This window comes from Pezoporus occidentalis, unplaced genomic scaffold, assembly GCF_034315485.1.
Source record: "Pezoporus occidentalis ecotype Australia unplaced genomic scaffold, CSIRO_AGI_Poc_V1 ctg227, whole genome shotgun sequence".
Taxonomy (NCBI): domain Eukaryota; kingdom Metazoa; phylum Chordata; class Aves; order Psittaciformes; family Psittacidae; genus Pezoporus; species Pezoporus occidentalis.
In genome coordinates, this window is record NW_026914148.1 from 741,235 (window position 1) to 760,516 (window position 19,282).

The 19,282-nt window shown below is 43.1% G+C and overlaps 1 protein-coding gene across 7 annotated transcripts; it reads right to left on the reverse strand.

The window, feature by feature from the left end:
• Positions 1–200: 200 nt before the first annotated feature.
• Positions 201–18,923, reverse strand: SALL1 (spalt like transcription factor 1). 7 transcript variants are annotated; one of them, XM_062621091.1, is made up of 4 exons: positions 18,479–18,923; positions 15,911–16,003; positions 4,101–7,516; positions 201–3,056 (listed from the first exon to the last, which is right to left on the reverse strand). In XM_062621091.1, the coding sequence occupies exons 2-4, from the start codon at positions 15,984–15,986 to the stop codon at positions 2,616–2,618; spliced, it is 3,933 nt and encodes a 1,310-aa protein (XP_062477075.1). In that variant the 5' UTR covers positions 15,987–16,003; positions 18,479–18,923; the 3' UTR covers positions 201–2,615. The 7 variants fall into 7 exon arrangements, with proteins under 7 accessions (XP_062477075.1, XP_062477077.1, XP_062477076.1 ...); XM_062621093.1 differs by lacking the exon at positions 18,479–18,923 and adding an exon at positions 18,279–18,336; XM_062621092.1 differs by lacking the exon at positions 18,479–18,923 and adding an exon at positions 16,860–16,976.
• Positions 18,924–19,282: the final 359 nt, after the last annotated feature.

Below are 19,282 nucleotides of genomic sequence, written 5' to 3' on the forward strand. Positions count from 1 at the left end.
GCCGGGCCGCGCCTCGGCCCGGTCCCCAGCGGGGTTGAAAGGTTCTCCCTACCCAGACAGAGGCTTCGTTTCAACGCGAAGCGGGACCGAGGACTACAGCCAGAGCAGTAATGAAACTCAAGCCGCCTAAAGGAAACCCTCCCCTTCCTTGCACAAACCTAAACTCGGTTTTAAAAGAGAATTAGTTATTATTTCATTGATAAAATCATCAAAATCCGTTTAATTTACCTTTTTTTTTTTGAGACCAAAAGGTGATTTGAAATTCTTAAATATTCACATTGACAAGCCAGCTGGCTCTAGTGTACAACTTTCATGTTAACAAAAATGCATACCATGTACCAGATGAATCATCACATTCAAACAGGAAAAGTTCTAAAGACATAAAGGCCAAGAGGTATTCAGACTACAGCGTTAATACTTTTACTAAGGATCTGAAATCATATAAAGGTTAAAGTCCTCAAGAAAAGTATTTTTCATCCCAGGTTTTCAGTGTTAAATCCTCTAAGGATGCCCAATTTACAACTCGAGCTACCGGGGGAAGAGCAGAGTAATTACTTTTTTCTTAAAAAGGCAAGCAACTCCCCCATACTGACATTGAAGAAAAACTGTAACACAAAACACCTTCATTTTGAATTGTAAAGTATGTTCATGTGAACATAAAATCGGTTACTCCTGTTTTGTTTTTTGTTGTTTGTTTTTTTGAAGGCATAATTTCAAGGCAGCCAAACTGATGTATTTTTCATAAATAATGTGAGGAGATAAAACTCTACCGGGTGAAAACACTGAGCTGAATGTTATTTCCCCAAACTCCTAATGAGGTTAATCATCATTGCAGGTGCATAAAGGAAGCCAAATCATGTGCAAGGCCAAAGCAATTCTTCCTTTCCTTCTTTTTTAATTCCTTTCTTTTTCTTTTTTTTTTTTTTTTTTTTTTTTTTTTTTTTTTTTTTTTTTTTTTTTTTTTTTTTTTTTTTTTTTTTTTTTTTTTTTTTTTTGTTTTTTTTTGTTGGTTTTTTTTTGTGTTTTTAGTTTTGTTTTTTTTCGTTTTTTGTGTTTTTTTTTTTTACAATCAGTGATAAACCCCATATAATATATGGAGGCTTGCAAGTGGACATCTTAACACAGAGCAGCATAAGCATGCCACAGACATACAATCTCATAGAATAAAATTAATATCAAATATAAAGCATTTGAACCAAATCAAGCCTTAAATGTGATAAGCTATTTCCTTCAAAGGAAACTTACATAGGCTCAATAAGGTCTTTGCTAGCAGCATTTTTTTTTTTTTTTTTAATAAAGAAATTTAAAATGCCAAAATATCTACAAATTTATGAAGAGAAGGAGTTGAATAGTTAAGGATAAATTTCCCACTAATAGGGGGTATGAAAAATATACTAGCAATTAATATGCAATACATATATGTATACCTATACTTACAAATATAAACACACACATACAACCTGGACAGTTCATGTTAACCAAGGGAAAGGCTAAATAATACAAAGTGATTACTAAGTACAGGTACACTTTAAAAACACAGAGACAGCAAATTTTATCTGTTGCAAAAATGTATTTGATTACTCGAGTAAAATTACAGTATCTCTGCTGTTAGTAAGTATTAAATGTTAAACTGGACCTCTTTTCCTTTCAACTTTCCAAGAAAGTGCATGTAACAGTCCAAGATTCCCCATGCACTCCATAATACCTAATACAAAATAAACAAACACTATACTTGTTCCCTTGATCAAGGAGTAGGGCTTGATCTTGTAAGGAACATATGTACATTTTAATGAAAGTAATGTCTTGTATATACAGGAGCATCTACAGTTGCTCACAGAAGTTGTTCAAGATGCCATACTTAGCAGCATTGTGAAAGTCCAGCACAATTTCTAAAATGAATATACCTACAAGGCAAATGTTACGTCTCAGTTTCAACTACCAAAACACCACTTCAGTATCTTCTCTAATAATCTGCGTGCTTATTACTGTACAGAAATGTAGTAACATTTACGACAACTCAAGTAAAAAGCACAATACAAATAACAGTTCAAAACAGAAAAAGTTAAACCTACAAAAATTAAAGCAGTTTTAATTTTATAATAAAATCAAAAACTGAGCTGTGTAAAGGACCCACACTGTTCAGTCTAAATCCTCTCAGTCCTTTTCTTAATTCTGTTTGGAAAAGTTAAACGATGTATTTGCTGATAAAGTTTCCAGCAGGATCAAAGTGTACATTTATATACAGATTTTTATTAGAGATCTAATGCATCACTGAGGCATTGCATCAATACCAGAGTTCATGTTAAACTGGATATAGAAAATAAGTTAATGCTGGAATAAGATCACCTAGCAGAACAGACTTGCAACTGCCATAAATGTTACAGCAAGTTTATAGCACTCTAGTCGATTAGTATTTAGTTCAAAATACAGGAGACCAAAGTTAGTGCTTGCATTTATTTGCAAAGCAAGGTTATATCACTAATAAATAAGCTCTTAGAACTCTAGAAGTAGAACATGGTACAAAAGAAAGTCTTGTAATGTTGCAGCCTGCAGCTTGAAAAAAAAGCAACCCTAGGTTGCAGTATTTGCAGGAATGTTATTTATGGATTTTTTTCTTAATTTGTTACAATTTCTTTGTTGTCTTCCACAAAACGTGTAAAACGGTAGTTTGTCCCATTTTCATTGCTTGCCATTTTCTCCAGACCAGCTAGAGGTGCGTTGGGTTCTGAATTCTGGAGCTTCTCCAGGCTTCCCGTCAAGCCACTGATGGGAGAGTTGCCACCATTCCCCAGGCCCCCTGGCGCTGGAGGAATGCCGCCATTCTGGATTACAGAGATCTCATTGGTCTTCATGGCCAAGCCGCTGGAGAGTGCTGCTGCATACTGGTTCCAGAAGCTGGAGGGGTCTCCATTCCCCGACCGTGCAGCCAAATCCTTCTGAAACATTTCTGGGAACTTCACAGGATTGCCTCCTAGAAATGTCATGGGTCCATCTACGGAAAGTCGTCTGCCTCGCCTTGCGGGAGTACTGTTCCACATGTGAGTGCCCATATGAACCTGCAAAGAAAGAAAGAAACAAACAAACAAAAAAATAGAGATTGTCAGGGATTTCAAACATATTTTGATCGCAGAGAAAGCTGCAGTCCATGAATATGTCCAGTCTTGTTGCATAATGAACAGCATTAGAGGTAGCGGATGCAGGGCTCCATTTCTCATGTGGAAGAATAAATGAAACTTTTTCTGGATTAGCCCATCACTATTACCCACAATACCATTTTCTTGCTGAACACTGCACTGCTTGTTACTCTTTTTTATTACATGTATTTAGTTTATAATGACTTCACGTTATTCTGTCAATTGCAGATAGCTGCTTTCAGGGCTAGAATTGCTATGTCCACTTTCATTGCAATGGTAAGTATTGTATTTGACACCCTTTACCCTATAAACGTCCTTTTCAGACAGGCAGAAAGTATCTTTTAGTGATTGCTCATCAGAGAGCCTCGTGTATAGACAGAATGGCCTGAAAGTAATTATTCATCTCACATTACTGGCAGCAACCTCTAGAGAAATACTCTGTCAACAGAAAAACGTACACAGTCAAGTGCTCAACTGGTGTTCTAAAACTTAAGTATATTTGCTTTTTCAAACACGTATCAGTAGAAAATGTTAGTTATATAATCAATTAAAGTAATACCCATTAGTTCCAGAATTATGTTAATAGTTTTTTTAAACACTCATCATCTTCCATGATAGTTATGCAAAAACAGCACTTTCAAGAGCCTTTCACTTCTTAAAGAGGTAAGTTACAGACACATTTCTCTGTTAATTAATACTCCTAACCATCATTTGGCTGTTCTGCTTCACACTTTACATAGGCAGTCTTTGCTGGTAGATGAATTTAAATTAAGCATGAAAACCAGCCGTGCTTTTGAGCCTGCGTGGAGACAAGAAGCCATCTAGGTCTACCAGGGCTGACTAAACACACCATTTCTCACACCACAAATACCCAAAGGTACCACTGCTTGCAACAGTAACAGATGTAAAGAAGAATAACCCATAAAGGAGAAAATTAAACCTAAGAACAGCAAAAGGAAAAAGTACCTTCAGATTGCCTTTTGTTGTGAATGCTCTTCCACATATAGTGCAGGCAAACGGTTTCTCACCAGTGTGTGTCCTTTCATGGATCTGCAGTGCACTGGAGGAAGAAAATGTTTTCCCACACGTGTTGCAGTAGTGCTGTTTGGGAGTTCTTCTGGTGAGAGCAGGGAGCAGGACAGGGGACGTGGCAGAGGAGGATAGTGGCCCCGAAGCAACAAGACCAGAGGGTACTTCTTTGCTATCCTGAGGAGAGCTGTGCACAAAGCCGTTAACCTCAGTTTTTATGAGCGATGACAGGGAATTGGCAGGTATAATCGAAGAGTTCTGATTAGGGCCGATACTGGAACTGGGCTCAAAAAGTTGTGATGGTAGATCTCGCATTTGATGTGTCAACATATGCTGTTTCAAATTCCCCTTTGTGGAAAAGCCACGATTGCAAACTGTGCAAATAAATGGTCTCTCTTTGGTATGACTTCTGTAATGAATGTCCAAGGCACTCTGACAAGCAAATGTTTTGCCACAAATGTCACATGCGGTGTTTTTAAATTTACCTCTATCTCTGAAAGGGAAGAGCATACTCAGAGACTCTTCTTTAATAATTTTATCAGTGTTACTGGATGTCAAGTCCAAAGCACCACTGTTAACAGGGGTTGGAGACAGACCATTGGCAAACTCACTTGGTAAGGTTCTTACTGGTTTCTCTTCAATACTTGGTGACTTGTGGTAATCATTAGTGCTGTTGGATGGGGACAAGGCCTGCATGGAAGAGGTAGACTCTGAGACAGCAGGGCTTCCAGCACTTTGGCTTTCCATATCACCCCCAACAGAGGACGAATCATTAGTCAAAACATCCCCTTCCACTGACCCATTTTCAACTGACTTTAAGCTTGCCTGAAGTTGTTCAGCAAGTCCTGCATTGATCATCTTCATCTGATTTTCCAAAGCAGCAATGCTTGACATTTCCAGGGGCAAAGGGGAAGAAGACAAGCTGTCTTGTGATGCATCTGCAGATTTAGGTGTGTCTGGCACACTGCTGTCAGGACAGTCTTCCATGTTCTCATCTGAGAAGTTGTCTATGTCATCAAAATTCTTATCATCAAAAGATCCCGTATCTGATTCCATTGACTCAGGATAGTTTTCTGTCACTGGGGTGTTTGGGATCTGCCCTCCCATGTGCATCCGGATATGCTGCTGTAGCACAACTGCATTGGTGAATTTCTTCTGGCAGATTGGGCACGAATGTTGTACTCTCAGGGGGGGCATGGCACGATGGACACTGTAATGAGTCTTTAAGTTGCCTTTAGTCGTGAAAGCACGACCACAAATTTTACACTTAAATGGCCTCTCACCGGTATGTGTGCGATAATGCATTTTCAGTGCACTCTGGCAACTGAGAACTCGGTGGCAAATGATACACTCGTTAGGATCAGTTGCCTTTTTGTCAATGTTTTCTACCAGCTGCTGCAATTTTGATGTTTCAGATGCTGGCGTTGAATCCAACAGTCCTCCAAATGGAAACTTTGCCTTAAATTGCTCTGACATTAGAGGCATCAGTGGATTTGTAAAAGTAGCAACACTGCTGGAGCCCGAGTCTGCTGCTGGAGAGCTCACGGAGCTGGTCATGTTAGTGATGGTGCTTGTGTTTTGAGGGTTTTCTTCTATTTTGCCATTTGATGTAGGCAAAGCACCAGCCTCTACCTCATCAGAAAATCCATTGGAAATTTTTGATGTAGGATCAGTTGTTCCCGAGTCACTCTTGACAGAGCAGGGAGGGCTAGAGGAAGGATGGCTAATGGGAATCGGCTGAGGCTCCTCTGTTTTGATGAATGGAGTCAAGCTTGGTATTGTTGGTGGGAGTGGCAGGCCAACAGAAGTTGTCAGGGTGGAGAGGACTGGCTTGCTGTCCAGCCAGCTCGTGACAGGTTTCTCTGGCGGTATAGACATCCCATAAGGAATACCCGTGCTTGTAGGAATATTGTCCAAATGCTCTGGCACCGGGTACGGATTCATTTGAATATGAGGGTATTTTTCTTTATGACGTTGAAAGTGGACCTTTAAGTTTCCCTTTGTGGAGAACCTGTTTCCACATATGTTGCATTTAAATGGTCTCTCGCCTGTGTGAGAACGTAAATGAATCTGCAAGGCACTGTCACTCCCAAACACTTTAGCACAGAACCTGCATTTATGCTTAAAGAATGCCTCATCTGAATTACTTTTTGCTTCAAAAGCAGTTACATTTGGTGGCTTGCTTTTTCTTTGCTGTGCCAAGGCAGTCAAGGAGTTTAAATCCTCTGCAGGTGTTCCAATATTGGACAGGGGACTGGAGAAAACAGAGTTACTGGGTGTGGGCTGAGGTAGAAGTGGATTAGATGCAGGACTTAATAAACTGCTTATTGCAAAAGCTGGTGAGGATGATGCTGATACTGGTGGGTTGTTGAGCTGTGAGCCACCAATACTTGAAGCCACTTTTTCTGAGGACAGTGTTGTAACTGCTGCTGCCGCCAACATGTTAATATTTGGAGAACAGCCACTACTGGATGGAATTAGAGTGTTGCCAGGGTTGCTCTGAGGTAGCTGTATAGGGGGTAGCTGTTTCACACCACTGATGCTGGCAGATTGACTAGCAAGGCTTTGTGCTAATCCAGCTGCTGCAGCCAGCTGCTGGGATAAATGGGAACTTAATGTAGACAAGGGATTGGCAGATGTTCGTAAAGTACCTTGAGAAGGGCTAGAAGACGTTGGCATGTCTGTGTTTTGGGAAGCCAACAATAATATTTGGTGACGAATTTGTTCAATCAGTTGCAACTGATGGATCTGCTGCTGCTGTAATGCCAACAGCTGCTCCATCAGGGCAGGTACAGCAAGCTTACTGTTTGATGCACCGTTACATCTCGCTTCCTGTGAGAACTGTGCTACCGCCACTTTAGTACTCTGAAGGTTTTCTATTATTACATTACTGTTTATCACTGAAAAGTTGCCTAATGTTGTCAGATCCCCTATGTGAGGTAGAGAGGTTGTTACAGCTGAGGTACCCATTGTGGAGCTGTTACTGCTTGTAATACTATTGTTGACGCTCTTGGAACTGCTACCGCTATTGTTAATGCTAGAAGCCTCCACATCCATGGATTCTTCCCTGTCAAGTTTGTTATGCTCTGAAAGGTCACTGCAGTCTACTTGATCTGTGTTATTAACTGTGTCATTCATCTGTTCATCAGGATTATCAGAAGGGGAACTAGGAGGGAAGGTTTCAGAAGGAGAAGCTGGATTTTCATTCACAATTAAAACTAATTGATTTTTAGTACAATTCTTCTTGTGTTGCAGGAGATCTGATAATTCAAAGAACTCAGCACAGCACCTGCCACAGACATGGGCATCCTTGTTCTTAGTGGTTCGATTTGCTTGACCCTTTTCTGTGTCTCCTAAAACATCAAAAGATGATGGATTAGGAACCAACCAGTAATACAAAAAAAAATTCTGCAGGACATTTGATTTAAAAATACTGGTTTTATCTCTACCAGTCTAAAGACTGTACATGAAAATAGATCAATATTTCTACTTCACAAAAAACAAGTCAAAAGCAACATTTAAAATTGTACAGGGGAGTTTTATCAATCCCTGTGTCTTAGATGATCATTTGCTTCAGATAATCCATCAAAATATAAAATACTATGAACTGAAGGCATTGGAGCATAATGAAATTCCATAGCAAAGTATTGATTTCCAATAATTCATACTGCTTATTGTCTAGTTGTCCACTGAGTGCAAAACAGCCATTTGAGGGACTCATTAGACTCTCACATTCCTGTCAACCTTGTTCATTTTCAACTGATTCAAAGATATCTGTGACAGTTGCCCCATCACTAAACTAATTTGTAGTCATTCGAGGTCCCAATCAGTTGTTGACAAGAAAAAAAAAAAAGTAAGTATTACGAAGCTCCGTACTGACAACCCCCCATTTCTTTCAAGTCACTACACGAGGGGTAAGCTATAAATCTGCTAAGACACACTGGTTTTCCACCAAACTTAATTCTGCTGCAGTTACAGACAAACTGAACAGAAAAATGAAAAGTCCCTTATAAAATGGTAACATTTACCATAAAACGGTAAAGTGCCAAAGCACTTTAAAGACCACTTTTAATGCCTCAAGCAATGCTTCTAAAATTAAACAAATGTCTCATTTGCCACCATGTCCTCCACCAAAAGCACTCCCTGTGGGATTCTGAGCTGAAAAACTCTTGTATAAATCTGAACAATCACTGGAAATAATGCGAATTTACATCAGAGTAAGAAACACCAGGATCTGGCCTCTTATCTATAAAGCCAGCAGAAGTTTTACATTTCTGAATAAACATCAAGAAAGATGAGCAGTTAAAAGGAAATTTCACATACAATAAGAAATAACTCCTGGTTTTAAGTTTGATAATGCTATGCAATTTTCCTACTCTGAATGCATTTAAAAACTATTTGTTCTTAACTGTTCTCAACTGTTTAACAGATTGCACTGAACCTTTCATTATAAAATCCTTTCATTGGGTGTTTGTTTCCACTAGTTGCACATTTCTTATCACTAGGATCCATTTGTAAATTAAACATTAAAAAAATCTGACTCTAAACTAGCTGATCCTATTCAAAGACAGGATGGCTCCCTATTGTTTGCTCAGCATGAGGACACCAACTTCTGTTGTACAAATGGTGTGTGGTCATCTTGGAAGGCTGTGAAAAAAACTGTTTAATTCAAGGATTACCTCCCTGCATGTTTCTCCCCTACACTAAATCAGATAATAGGTAGTTTCCATGACTGCCAAATTAAATCTCAGAGAAAGCTAAAGTAAGAGTTCCTGTAAATCATTTCATTTTAATTTTCTCTATTTCGTCTTAATGAGTTGAACCTAAAAATGTTTCCCTTTAGCAAGACAAAGAAGTTGACATGCCATGAAAATTGCTAGCACTTCATTTTACATTTTCGTTTCTGACAGTATTTTAATCCAGCCATTGTTGTTATATGCTTGGGTACAGACTTCAGTACAAGTACACCAGAAATATTGTAAATGTCTCTAGCAATGTAATAGAATGAAGAAACTAAAGGAAAGTAGCAATTATGATTAGTTGCTAAATTAATGTTTAATCATACTATAAGTGGTGGATTCCAATATTTTTAAGTGCTTTTAGAAGTATTTTTCTGCTTACTGAACAGAAAAAAAAAATATTAAAAAGAAATTTATTAAAGTTGCATGCTTTTCTTTAGCAATCGTGTGTTTAACTCAGGATAAAAATAATATGACAAACATTCCACTTAAGGCTTTTTATTTTGACAACCAATTTCAAAAGATGCATCCATTTCAGATGCTTATTTTAAACTAGGAAATGCAATTCCTAATATATTCAACAGAAATGTTATTTCTTTCTCTTCGCACATTTCCATATGTAATGGTTATGTTTCCATCTACTTTTACAGCCAATTATGAAGGAACAAAAGCTATTCTGGTTGTTCACACATTTTCAACAAAATGCATTAAAACTATTATGTCAGCATGTTCTATTAAGCTCTGCATTCAGTGGAAAATACTTTTCAACCAGATCACATTTATCAAAACATAAAGCCACTTTAAAACACAGTTTTGCTTGGTCAGCTCTGCTTAGACAAATAATGGCAGATTCAGAACTAAATAACTAGCAAGGAAAATCAGAAAACTGACTTCATCAATTGTACGCATTACAATGGAATTGCTCCAAATATTTAGCACTTCTGCCCTAAAACTGAAGCGTATTTGATGTTTTTTTTTCACTCACAAAATAACCCAGTATCTTTTTTTTTCCTTAAATAAGTGAGAGTTATTCTACATACCTATTCTCACCGCTTCTCTGTATCAGAAACTTATATATGTTGTTACTTAATGCAAATTTGAGTGTTTTATAATCTAAAGGTTAAATACATGAGTCTTCAGGAAATTCAGACACCACATACACCACAAGCACCGCAGCAACATCTGTGCCTCAATCACAAGAAGATTTTTCATTTCTATGAAAATTCTATTCAGTGGGGTTTAAACAATCTTTTTTAGGAAAACAAAAATACTTTTAAAAGGCTTCTATTAAATTAGCGTTGGGTTCCAAGCGTTCTGTAGCCCACATCTATTACAGAGGAGTGAAAAGATTCACTACTGAGCAGCAGTGGAGGGTTAAAAAAAAAGTCATATAGGTTTGGAAAAGTGCTATTCTACATTTCATAGGAAGAGAACACAGTGCGGTTTTCAGTGCATAGTTAAGCACTATTGTATCTGACCACATCTGCTAGTCTTTAATATGTTTCCTTGAATAATCTGTTCTGAATAATATAGTAATTGGTGACCTGACTAATAAAGTTTCTTTGTTGTGCCTATCACAGTGGAGAAGCCTTGCATCTTGCTTTAATATGGTGTTTACACAATTAAAGGTAAAAATAAATCTGCAAGGATTGGGAATATGCAAAATTCAAAGAGCACTAATTATTTTTAAAAAAAGTCCACAATTTAAAAACGTCCACAAACTATTAAGGACAGTTTGCATTGCAAGTCCCCTGTCAGATTTTTCAGTTTACTGCTTTCCTAAGGATAATGAACTTTTTGTGCTCAATCTAGATTATTCATCTGAAGCTTATTACTCATTTCAAACTGGGAATTTTGAAGCCACTTGAGATGCATATTCTAGAATGGGAACCAAAACATACCATAATGTTTAACAAACTTGTAAAAAAAGAAAAAAAATAAACATCTGCCTTCCACTGAGAAGCAACTGAACAAGGACTTACAGTTTGAAAACTCCTAAATATTTTGTTTTAAATACATTTATTATTTATATAAATGTTTCCAAAACTTCTCACTAAAATTTATATTACAATTATAAAGCACTTCTATCTCTACCAACAATTCAGCAGCTCCCTTTACCTGGTCAGGCAGTTCAAAATGTATGTTTTCTGCATCCCCAATGTGCACTAACATTTTGAAGTGTATCTGTCCCCACTGCATATACACACCTTTAATTCCTCCTTCCTACAGCCAATTCACAAATAACAAGCTTTAAGTAACCATTTGTTCAGAAGAAAATTGCTCAAAAGGTGAGGTGGCTATTTGTGCTTATATTTAAGTAGGCGGGTATTTGTGCTTATATTTAAGTCGGTTTCTAAACTTTTCCATATCATTACTGGCAACGCAATTCTCCTATACATTAAAGTTAACTTTTATCAAAGATTCTCTAATCTGATACCGGAAAAAACTAATAATCTCAAGCAAACTTGATACTAGGAACAATTCCATCCTAATGAATACAATTTAAAAAAGTCTTCATTATGGATGAATCAAAACGAACACTAGATGGGGTTCCAGTTGCAACAGTTTCTTCAAAAAGTTCAGTGCAGTTTCACTGTTCCAGTGACACGTAAAAGAAAGGCTCCTTAAGGCTATATCTAAACTTTGGCTACATAAACATTGGCAAAGGGACAAGAAACTAAATCCCTGTTGTTTGGAGGGTAAAACGGAGCTATGGGAACTACATGTCAATCTCCTCTTCGGGGGTCTGGCATCTGAGGGGTGACAGGGGAATAGGGTTAGCAAAAGAAGCAAAGCTGATAAGGTGAAGCTAAAATAAACTACTAACTTCCTGCTAAGCAACCAGTAAGACTCAATTCGGGGGTCATTGGCAAGATATTGAAGTACATATTGTGATCTGAACCCTGTCACCTTTGGATGGAAGGAGGCTAGCAAAGGTTAAAACAGCTGAACACTTAATTTTTTTTTTCCCAAGCACCAACTACACAGGCATGAAGCACCAATTTCGCTTGTGCATTTCAACTTTCTTCAAGGTTGCGAACCACATAGGTGCGATGCACCTTCATGTACAAAAACTACACACATCAAAGCTTCTTTGATGGACATTTAGCAGAGTTGTCCCTTTTGTTTTTCACAAACAGTTTCAAGAAACATAATCGTGTTTTCTGAGAGGCACCTCAGGTCACTTCAATAAAGATGCATGTTTCCACACTTAAAAGTATGAATATGGTTAAAAGCCAGTTATGCAATAAGCACTGGCACAGCTAAATATACAGGAGGGCTCGTCCTCAGGGAGCCAGATGCTACTTAGCATCAGAAAGATAAATAAGGTACAAACTAAAACATAAATATTTTGCAGAAAGACAAAGATGTGGGTTATGTAGGGGAAACACACACAAACCAGTGTGAGCTAACACCGGATTTCGGTGACTTTCACCGTATGGGTTTCAGTAATTATTCCTGAATTGCATCTACATAAGTGATATTTCACAAGGCCCCTCTCTGCTTCGGGCTCACCTTTGGAAAAAGCACAAGTGTCTGTATTCTGCCTTGGCAGACTGCAGTTATTGCACCAAAAGGCCTAATTATGTAACAAACTAAAAGCAGCCTAACTAAGCACTTATTTCTCTTAAGCACCCCATCCTCCAGATCTGACTAAAGAAAGCGATCATAATTTCTCTCATTTCATGGGCCCAGTAACAATTATGTGGATGTTCATAATGCTGCAGCAGGATTTTACCAAAATCCATTACTGACATGAAAAGGCACTGCTTCTGACAAGCCTTTCTATGGAAGGGCAGCAAATATTTTCTTCAAAATCTGGATAGCTTAGCTCTCCCATGTAACTTTTACCTTGGAAAATTATACTCCAAGAATATTCTTTTAAAACTGGGAATCTAACTCCAATCAACTGGAGAAAAAAAAATATTCTAAAATGTCATAAAAGTGGCTGAAGTTATTAACAAAAGGAAATAATCCCACAATCTCTTGCCCACTTCCTATCCAGTAATTAGTTACTTGTTGAACATAATTTACATTGCAAGTAATTTCTGCTATTAATCTGAGAGCTGTTCTGCTTATCCAATACGAACTTCATCAAACGTTCACATGCAGAGGATTTCACAAGGGTAAACTTACTTGTCCATTGACTGCACCGAAAATACATTTTAAGTGGAAAGTCTTCCTGGTAAAACTGAACTGCATGAGCTTTGAACTTTAAACAAAACAAATAATAACAATAAAAGAGAGAGCACTAACATTAAAAAATATTAATAAATAAAAACCATGCTGTTACAGTCTGAGGAACTTTTTTCCTATTGATCTTTAGATATGAAACTATATGAGAAAGTTTTAACAAACCAGAATTCAAATCAGATGCAAGAAATTTCCACGGGGCCACTCTATCCATTCGCTCCAACTGCTGCCCAGAAGCAGCACCTTCCCGCCAGTGCCCCAAGGACCAGCGATGCTGCGTTTGCCTGAGCCCTGCACAGACGTCCCATGAATTGGCAAACCTCAATCCACAGTATGAGTGAGGAAGAAAGGAGCGCCTGGAATCTCGGGGTTTGTTTTGCAATTTCAAGGCATATAATGCAAACTCGCCCTCACCGCAGCTTGCCCACCCTGTCTTGCCCAAGTGGGAAGCTGCTGTCAGGGCTGAGGACCCCGGAAGGCTGCGGGTAACTCTGCTAACACTATTATAGCGTTTTGAATCCTGAAACACCATTACAAAACACACCCTCTGGGCAACTGACTCAAAACTTATCGTCTAACCATGTAAACCAGCCATAACCCAAAATCATTACTACAGAAGGGCGGGGGGAGGCTCCTACAGATCTGATAGTGAAGCACCCTGTTTTTTCTAGGAAAACGGTCGTGTTTTTTTAGAATAAACTTCGTTATTTACTTATTTAACTTACGATAACCGTGCAAACTAAACAAAAGCTGCACTTCCATGCTATCGTTTCAGCCAAAATCCAACTAACTTAAATAATCCAAATCTAACACCCTTTAGCAACAGGCAGGAAAGCTGCTCAGTGAGCATTCCTTTCTCACACTCCCACTGTCTTTCACTTGAAAATGATGTGCAAAATCAGATCAAAATCAGAAGAAAACAGCTACTCTTAAAAAAGATACTTAAAAGTATTTTGACGTGCTCCATCTGCTAAAAAAAAACAAAACAAAACAAAATAAAAGCGAAGGTCAAAACATGCAATCCTACAAAGTGAAGATGTGGAAAATCCCTCTCTCCCAGCAAGATAATTTCCATCTTAGCCTTCCCTTTCTCTGCTCACTCTAAGACGTTCCAAATTCTTTCATAGGAGACCGATGAAAGACCAATAAACCCTAACGTTACCCTCAACTCCTGCTCCAAACTTCGAGCGGAAGTACAAATAATACCGGACGAGAAATAAATACGTCTACTGAGATGAGAAGGGATTACGCTGAGCAAAAGGCGAAACTCGAGCGCACTGAAGACTGCACAAAACTCTGCTAAAAAACAGAAGTCGCCTCCCGGGTCCCAAATGACTTTTTAAGCAGCGTTTCGGCAGAGGTACGCGAAGCGAGGGCTTATATATTTGCCACTTTACGAAGCGGGCGTTCCAGGTAACTTGGAAGCCCTCTAAATGCCTACAGACGCAGGCAAACATCCCGTAAACTTTCAGACGCCGTTTATCGCGCCGATCCCGGGCAGCCGAGGGCACAAGGCACAACACAACGCACGGCACCGCCGGAGCGACGGGCCCGGCGCCAGCTCTTCCTGGGAAGTTGCCGCGGGAAGACCAAGGTGACTCCGACCGGCGAGGCTGGGCGGCCGCGGGGACACTGCAACGCCCCGTCCCTCCCTTACCTGCCCGCCTGAAGCACTTCTGCCCCGCGCCGCCCTCGGCGCCCAGCGCCGGCCGCCCACCGGCTCTCCCCTGCCTCATGGCCGCTGCAAGGCAGGACGCTGTCCGGGGCCACTCCGCCCCGCCAGCCCGGCCGCGGCTCTAGCCGACCACTTGTCACCCCGCGTCCCAGGGCAGGTAGGGGCAGGGGCACGGTCCCCCCGCCGCCCGCCTGACTCCGCCGAAATCCCCTTCTCGCGGGGAAGGGGGAAGAGGGAGGAGGGGAGGAAGAAGAAAAAAAATAATAATAATAATAATAAAAAAATAAAAAGGTTTTTCACACGCTCCCTCTCCAAATCCTGGCGAACACAAAGCCAGCGCTTATTCCTCGCTCATCGACTTGGAGGGGAGAGGGGAACTAAGGAAAGAAAAAAAGCAACCTTAGGGAAAGCAAACAAGCCCCGCGCTGCCCGGACCTTCTGAGCTGGGGGCCGCCGAGCCCCTCTCCGGCGCGGCGGCAGCTCCTGGACGGGGCGATCTCCCCCTTGCCCCGGCCCGGCGGCAGCAACTTTTCCGCCTCCAGGAAGCTTTCGGTGCAGCCGGAGGCCGGGGCTGCTCCGCGGCGGGACTCCGGAGAGCGGGGGGTGCGGAAGCGCCGGGGTCCGCGGGGGTGGTGCGGCAGGGAGGGGGGGGCAAGAAAGTGGGTGCCGGGGGGGGCTTTCCGCCCCTTTCGGGGGGCCGTCACGGGAAGCGTGTGTGGCCAGACAGGGCATCTGTCCCGCGGGGCTCCGGGATCAGCCTCCCCTCGGCAGCTCCACTTTGTTCCCCGGCTCCGCGGGGTGCGGAGGAAGGCGCTGGGGGCGCGGATCCATCTCCCGCGGGCTCAGGATGCCAGACCGCCCCGCAGGGGGAGGGCGGAGGGAAAACATCGAAAAACGGAAAGAGTTTGGAGTTTCGTTAAGAAACAGGCGAAACACAACGCCGAGTTAAAAAAAAAAAAAAAAATAAAAGCCAAGAACTCGGAGCAAAAGCGCAGTAGGACTCCCACCGGCACGTCGCTCCGGGAGATCCAGCTGTCCCGCTCCGCTGCCCGGCGCGGCCCCTTCTCCCCGGCAAGGTAAGTTGATCTATTTTGTGTGTTTGTGTTAAAATGTGTGCGAGGGAGAGGAGAAGAACTCACCATTTCGCTGGGATAACAAGGCCAGATCGGGGTCGGATTGGAAATGCTGAGGCTTCGCCTGCTTCCTCCGCGACATGCTGGCTCAAACATCAGCTGGGGCAGAATAAAAAATTACTAAAAAAAAATCTTCTCAAAATTACGGAAATCGAGCCTCCCCCCCCCAGCCTCCCCAGTCCTCCGCGCACCGCGCATGTGTCCTGCTATAATTATGATTATCAATAATGCATTGCGATTAATCATAGAGGGGCTCTTTGAGAGGCGATTGGCACATGGCCAGCTCTATTCAAACCAGCTCGCCTTAATCAATTAGGCGCTGATTTGCTGGAGACCCTTGTCTCTCCGCCGCTCCCACCCAATGAGTCGATCCATGTGGCGGGAGAAGGGGCTGGATTTCCCTAAAGCTGTTTGGATACAGTTTAACCCTCTTAGCAACCCGCCGGGGCTGCTCCGCGCCATCCCGGTTACTATAGGAATGTGTTGTGTCCCCTCACTCCTGCCTCCAGCCCCGACGGGCTCGCCGCGCCGCCCTCCCTCCCGTAGTTTTGCGCTGCAATTCACTTTTTCCTTCCTTTTTTAAATGTATATTTTTAAGCCCCCTCTTCCCCATAGCCCCGGGGCAGGGCAAGCAGTGACCGGCAGGGGGGAGGACGCACTGCGGGGAGCACCGGGACCGCGCACCCGCACCGGCGGCAAGTGTCTGCCCGGCGACAGCCCTGGCCAGCTCCCGGCCGCGCTCCGGCTGCCGCCGAACGTCCCGTTCCTGCGGCTGCACAAAGTTTCGGGTGGATTTTTTTTCTCTTTTTCCTTCTCTTTTCGTCCCCGCTTTTCCGAATAAAGATCCATTTCCGCCCTCCCCCGGCTCTCGCCCGCCGCCCCTCAACTCCCTCCCCCCCCAACCCCATATATCACGGCCGCGGGGTGCTGAAAACAGGACGAGTTCAGGTTTTACCTCACACATTCCCAGGACAATTAGGGCACTGCTGGGAGCGGCGGGAGGACCGGCCGCCCGCACCGCCCCCCGCCCGACGCGACGCGCCGATTGGCTGCGCAGAACGTCAATCAACCCGCGCCGCACAGGGGGTGGCCGGTGCGAGCGGCGGCGGGGTTGGGATTGGGACCGTTCGTGACCTGCGTTCTGCTCCACGACGCGGGAGCGGAGCGCCCCCGGCCGCGCAGGGGCCACAGGTGGCCGCGCAGGAGCCGGCGGGAGGAGCGGAGCCACCGGAACCACCGCGGGCCCAGCGGAACTTCGCCAACTCTGAGGAGCGCTCAGGGCTGGAGGTCCGGCGGGCGCAGCTAGACCGGGCCGGCTGCCGGCCGGGCGTGCACTCTCGGGCTGGCGATTGTGCGTGGTCACAGCAGAGTACAGCCCCGGGACCGTGGGGGCTCCGCTCTCCCGCCGTGTCACACGAACTTTAACTCCCGGGTGTTGCTTCCAGAGCAGGAACAGGAACCTCTTGCAAACTAATTTCACGGTCTCGAAATAAAAGTATAGTTGCAAAGAAGCTACAGGCAAATGCTACTTTTGAAACCCCGCGTACCCAGCGGCATGCGTACGCCGCGGGTACACGGCGCGTACCACCGCGCTCTTCCCCTCAGACTCCGTCCCTTGGCACTGCTCCGCGCACCAAAAGTTACGCTGTGAAAAATAGCTGAACGCGGGCCATTTCTTCCCCCCCCCCCCCCCCCCCCGACCCATCCAGGGCTCTCTCCTCCCACTACCCCCGCTGGATTATTTACTCTTCCTTAGAAACTACTCCTTTTCTCCGTATTAACAAACTCTCTGTAAAAACAAGACGCTGATCAGATTCAACTAATTTCAATTTCAAATGAGCCTGTAAAACTCGAGAGCGAGCGAGAGGAGAAGTGGGAGAGAGCGAAATCTTCCCATTCCAGGAGCCGGTTCACCGGCGTTTTCTTCTTATTATTAAACGAAAGAGACTGTAAAACGTTTAGCGAGAAGGGTGAAAAAAAAAAAAAAGAGCCACAAAACCCAGCCAACCAAACGCGTACGAACCGAAAAAGCCTCCCAGGTGCCCCTCCAGGATTTAGTGAGCGGTGCGAAGCGGCCACTGAGGTTCCTTACCATTCCTGCACAGGGCGAGCCTCCCCCTTTTCTCCCTCCCCGCCGCACTCAGTACAGTAGATTTTGAGAACGAGACAAACGAAGCTATCAGCGGGGATGATGTTGAAGAATGAAGATAATAATGTTGCTATAGGTGGTACTTCACATGACATTTTTCACTGAATATTTAAAGAGTTGTTTCGGCAGAGATGGATACACTCAGCGCAGGCTGTCACCCGCCTCACCCTGAGACGGTGGGGACGAACCCAACCCTGAACGCAGAGAAATGCACACGTTACTTACAGCTAGCCACGCGGAGATGCACACTGAGTACCCACGCGGATATATTTACACGTCTGTGCCTGCATTTCGCACTGTATCAATCACTCCGTTAGCTTCCCACGGCTTCTACCCTAGCCGCTCTCCCAAAATTATTCGCGTTTACAATTTCATTATACATTTGTCGATTAAGCTCAAGACAAATTTCCCCAGATGTGCAGTACCTTTGCTTCGTGGCTGGAAAAGGCGGCCGTGGTCTGGTAATTAAAAAGCAACAACAGCAGCAACAAGAAGAAAACTAACGGTTTTAAGAAAAAGAAATTAATCTGGAGAAATTAAGTTTTATGACTTTTTTCTTTGTTTTCGTTTCTCTTTCTCCCTCGCTAGTGCATAAAGCGGCGCCTGGTATTTCATCCAGGACCTCTTGATTATTTATTGTTTGTTTTCCTCTCCTTCGCTGGGGGCCAGGAGGGGTGGGGAAAGGGTGGGGGCAGAGCAGCATTGCCAGGGCTAGAGAAAAATCGGTCTTTATTGTTGTTGATAGCAATACATCAATTAAACGTCACTGTCTCTAGCAGAAGTTGTGAGAGTTCACCAGCGTAAATACTGATCTCTGGTTCTCCCTCTCGAAGTTCCAAATGACAGTGACAGATATTTTTCCCTCCCCGCCACACCTTGGCGATTATTCCCCCGATTACACCCCCCCCCCCCCCCCCCCGTTTATTCTGTTCCATGGAGGTGGGAGGCTTTCTAATGTGCTTCAATGCAAATCAGCCCTGCTGGAAGACACCCGTGGTGGGGATCGATCTGCAGTTCATTGAGATGAGCACTGAAGGGAGGTGGTAAACAGGGGATAATTTGCAGTTCATTCTGGTGAGAGACGATTTCAATGAGATGCCACGCACTAGGTTGGATTATTGTTATTAAGGGTTGCGATCAGACACAACCACCCTTCGCACGCAGGGGTTAAAAGCTATACAATCCTCACGTCGTTCTAATACATCGTTAATAACGATCGGGGGGGGGGG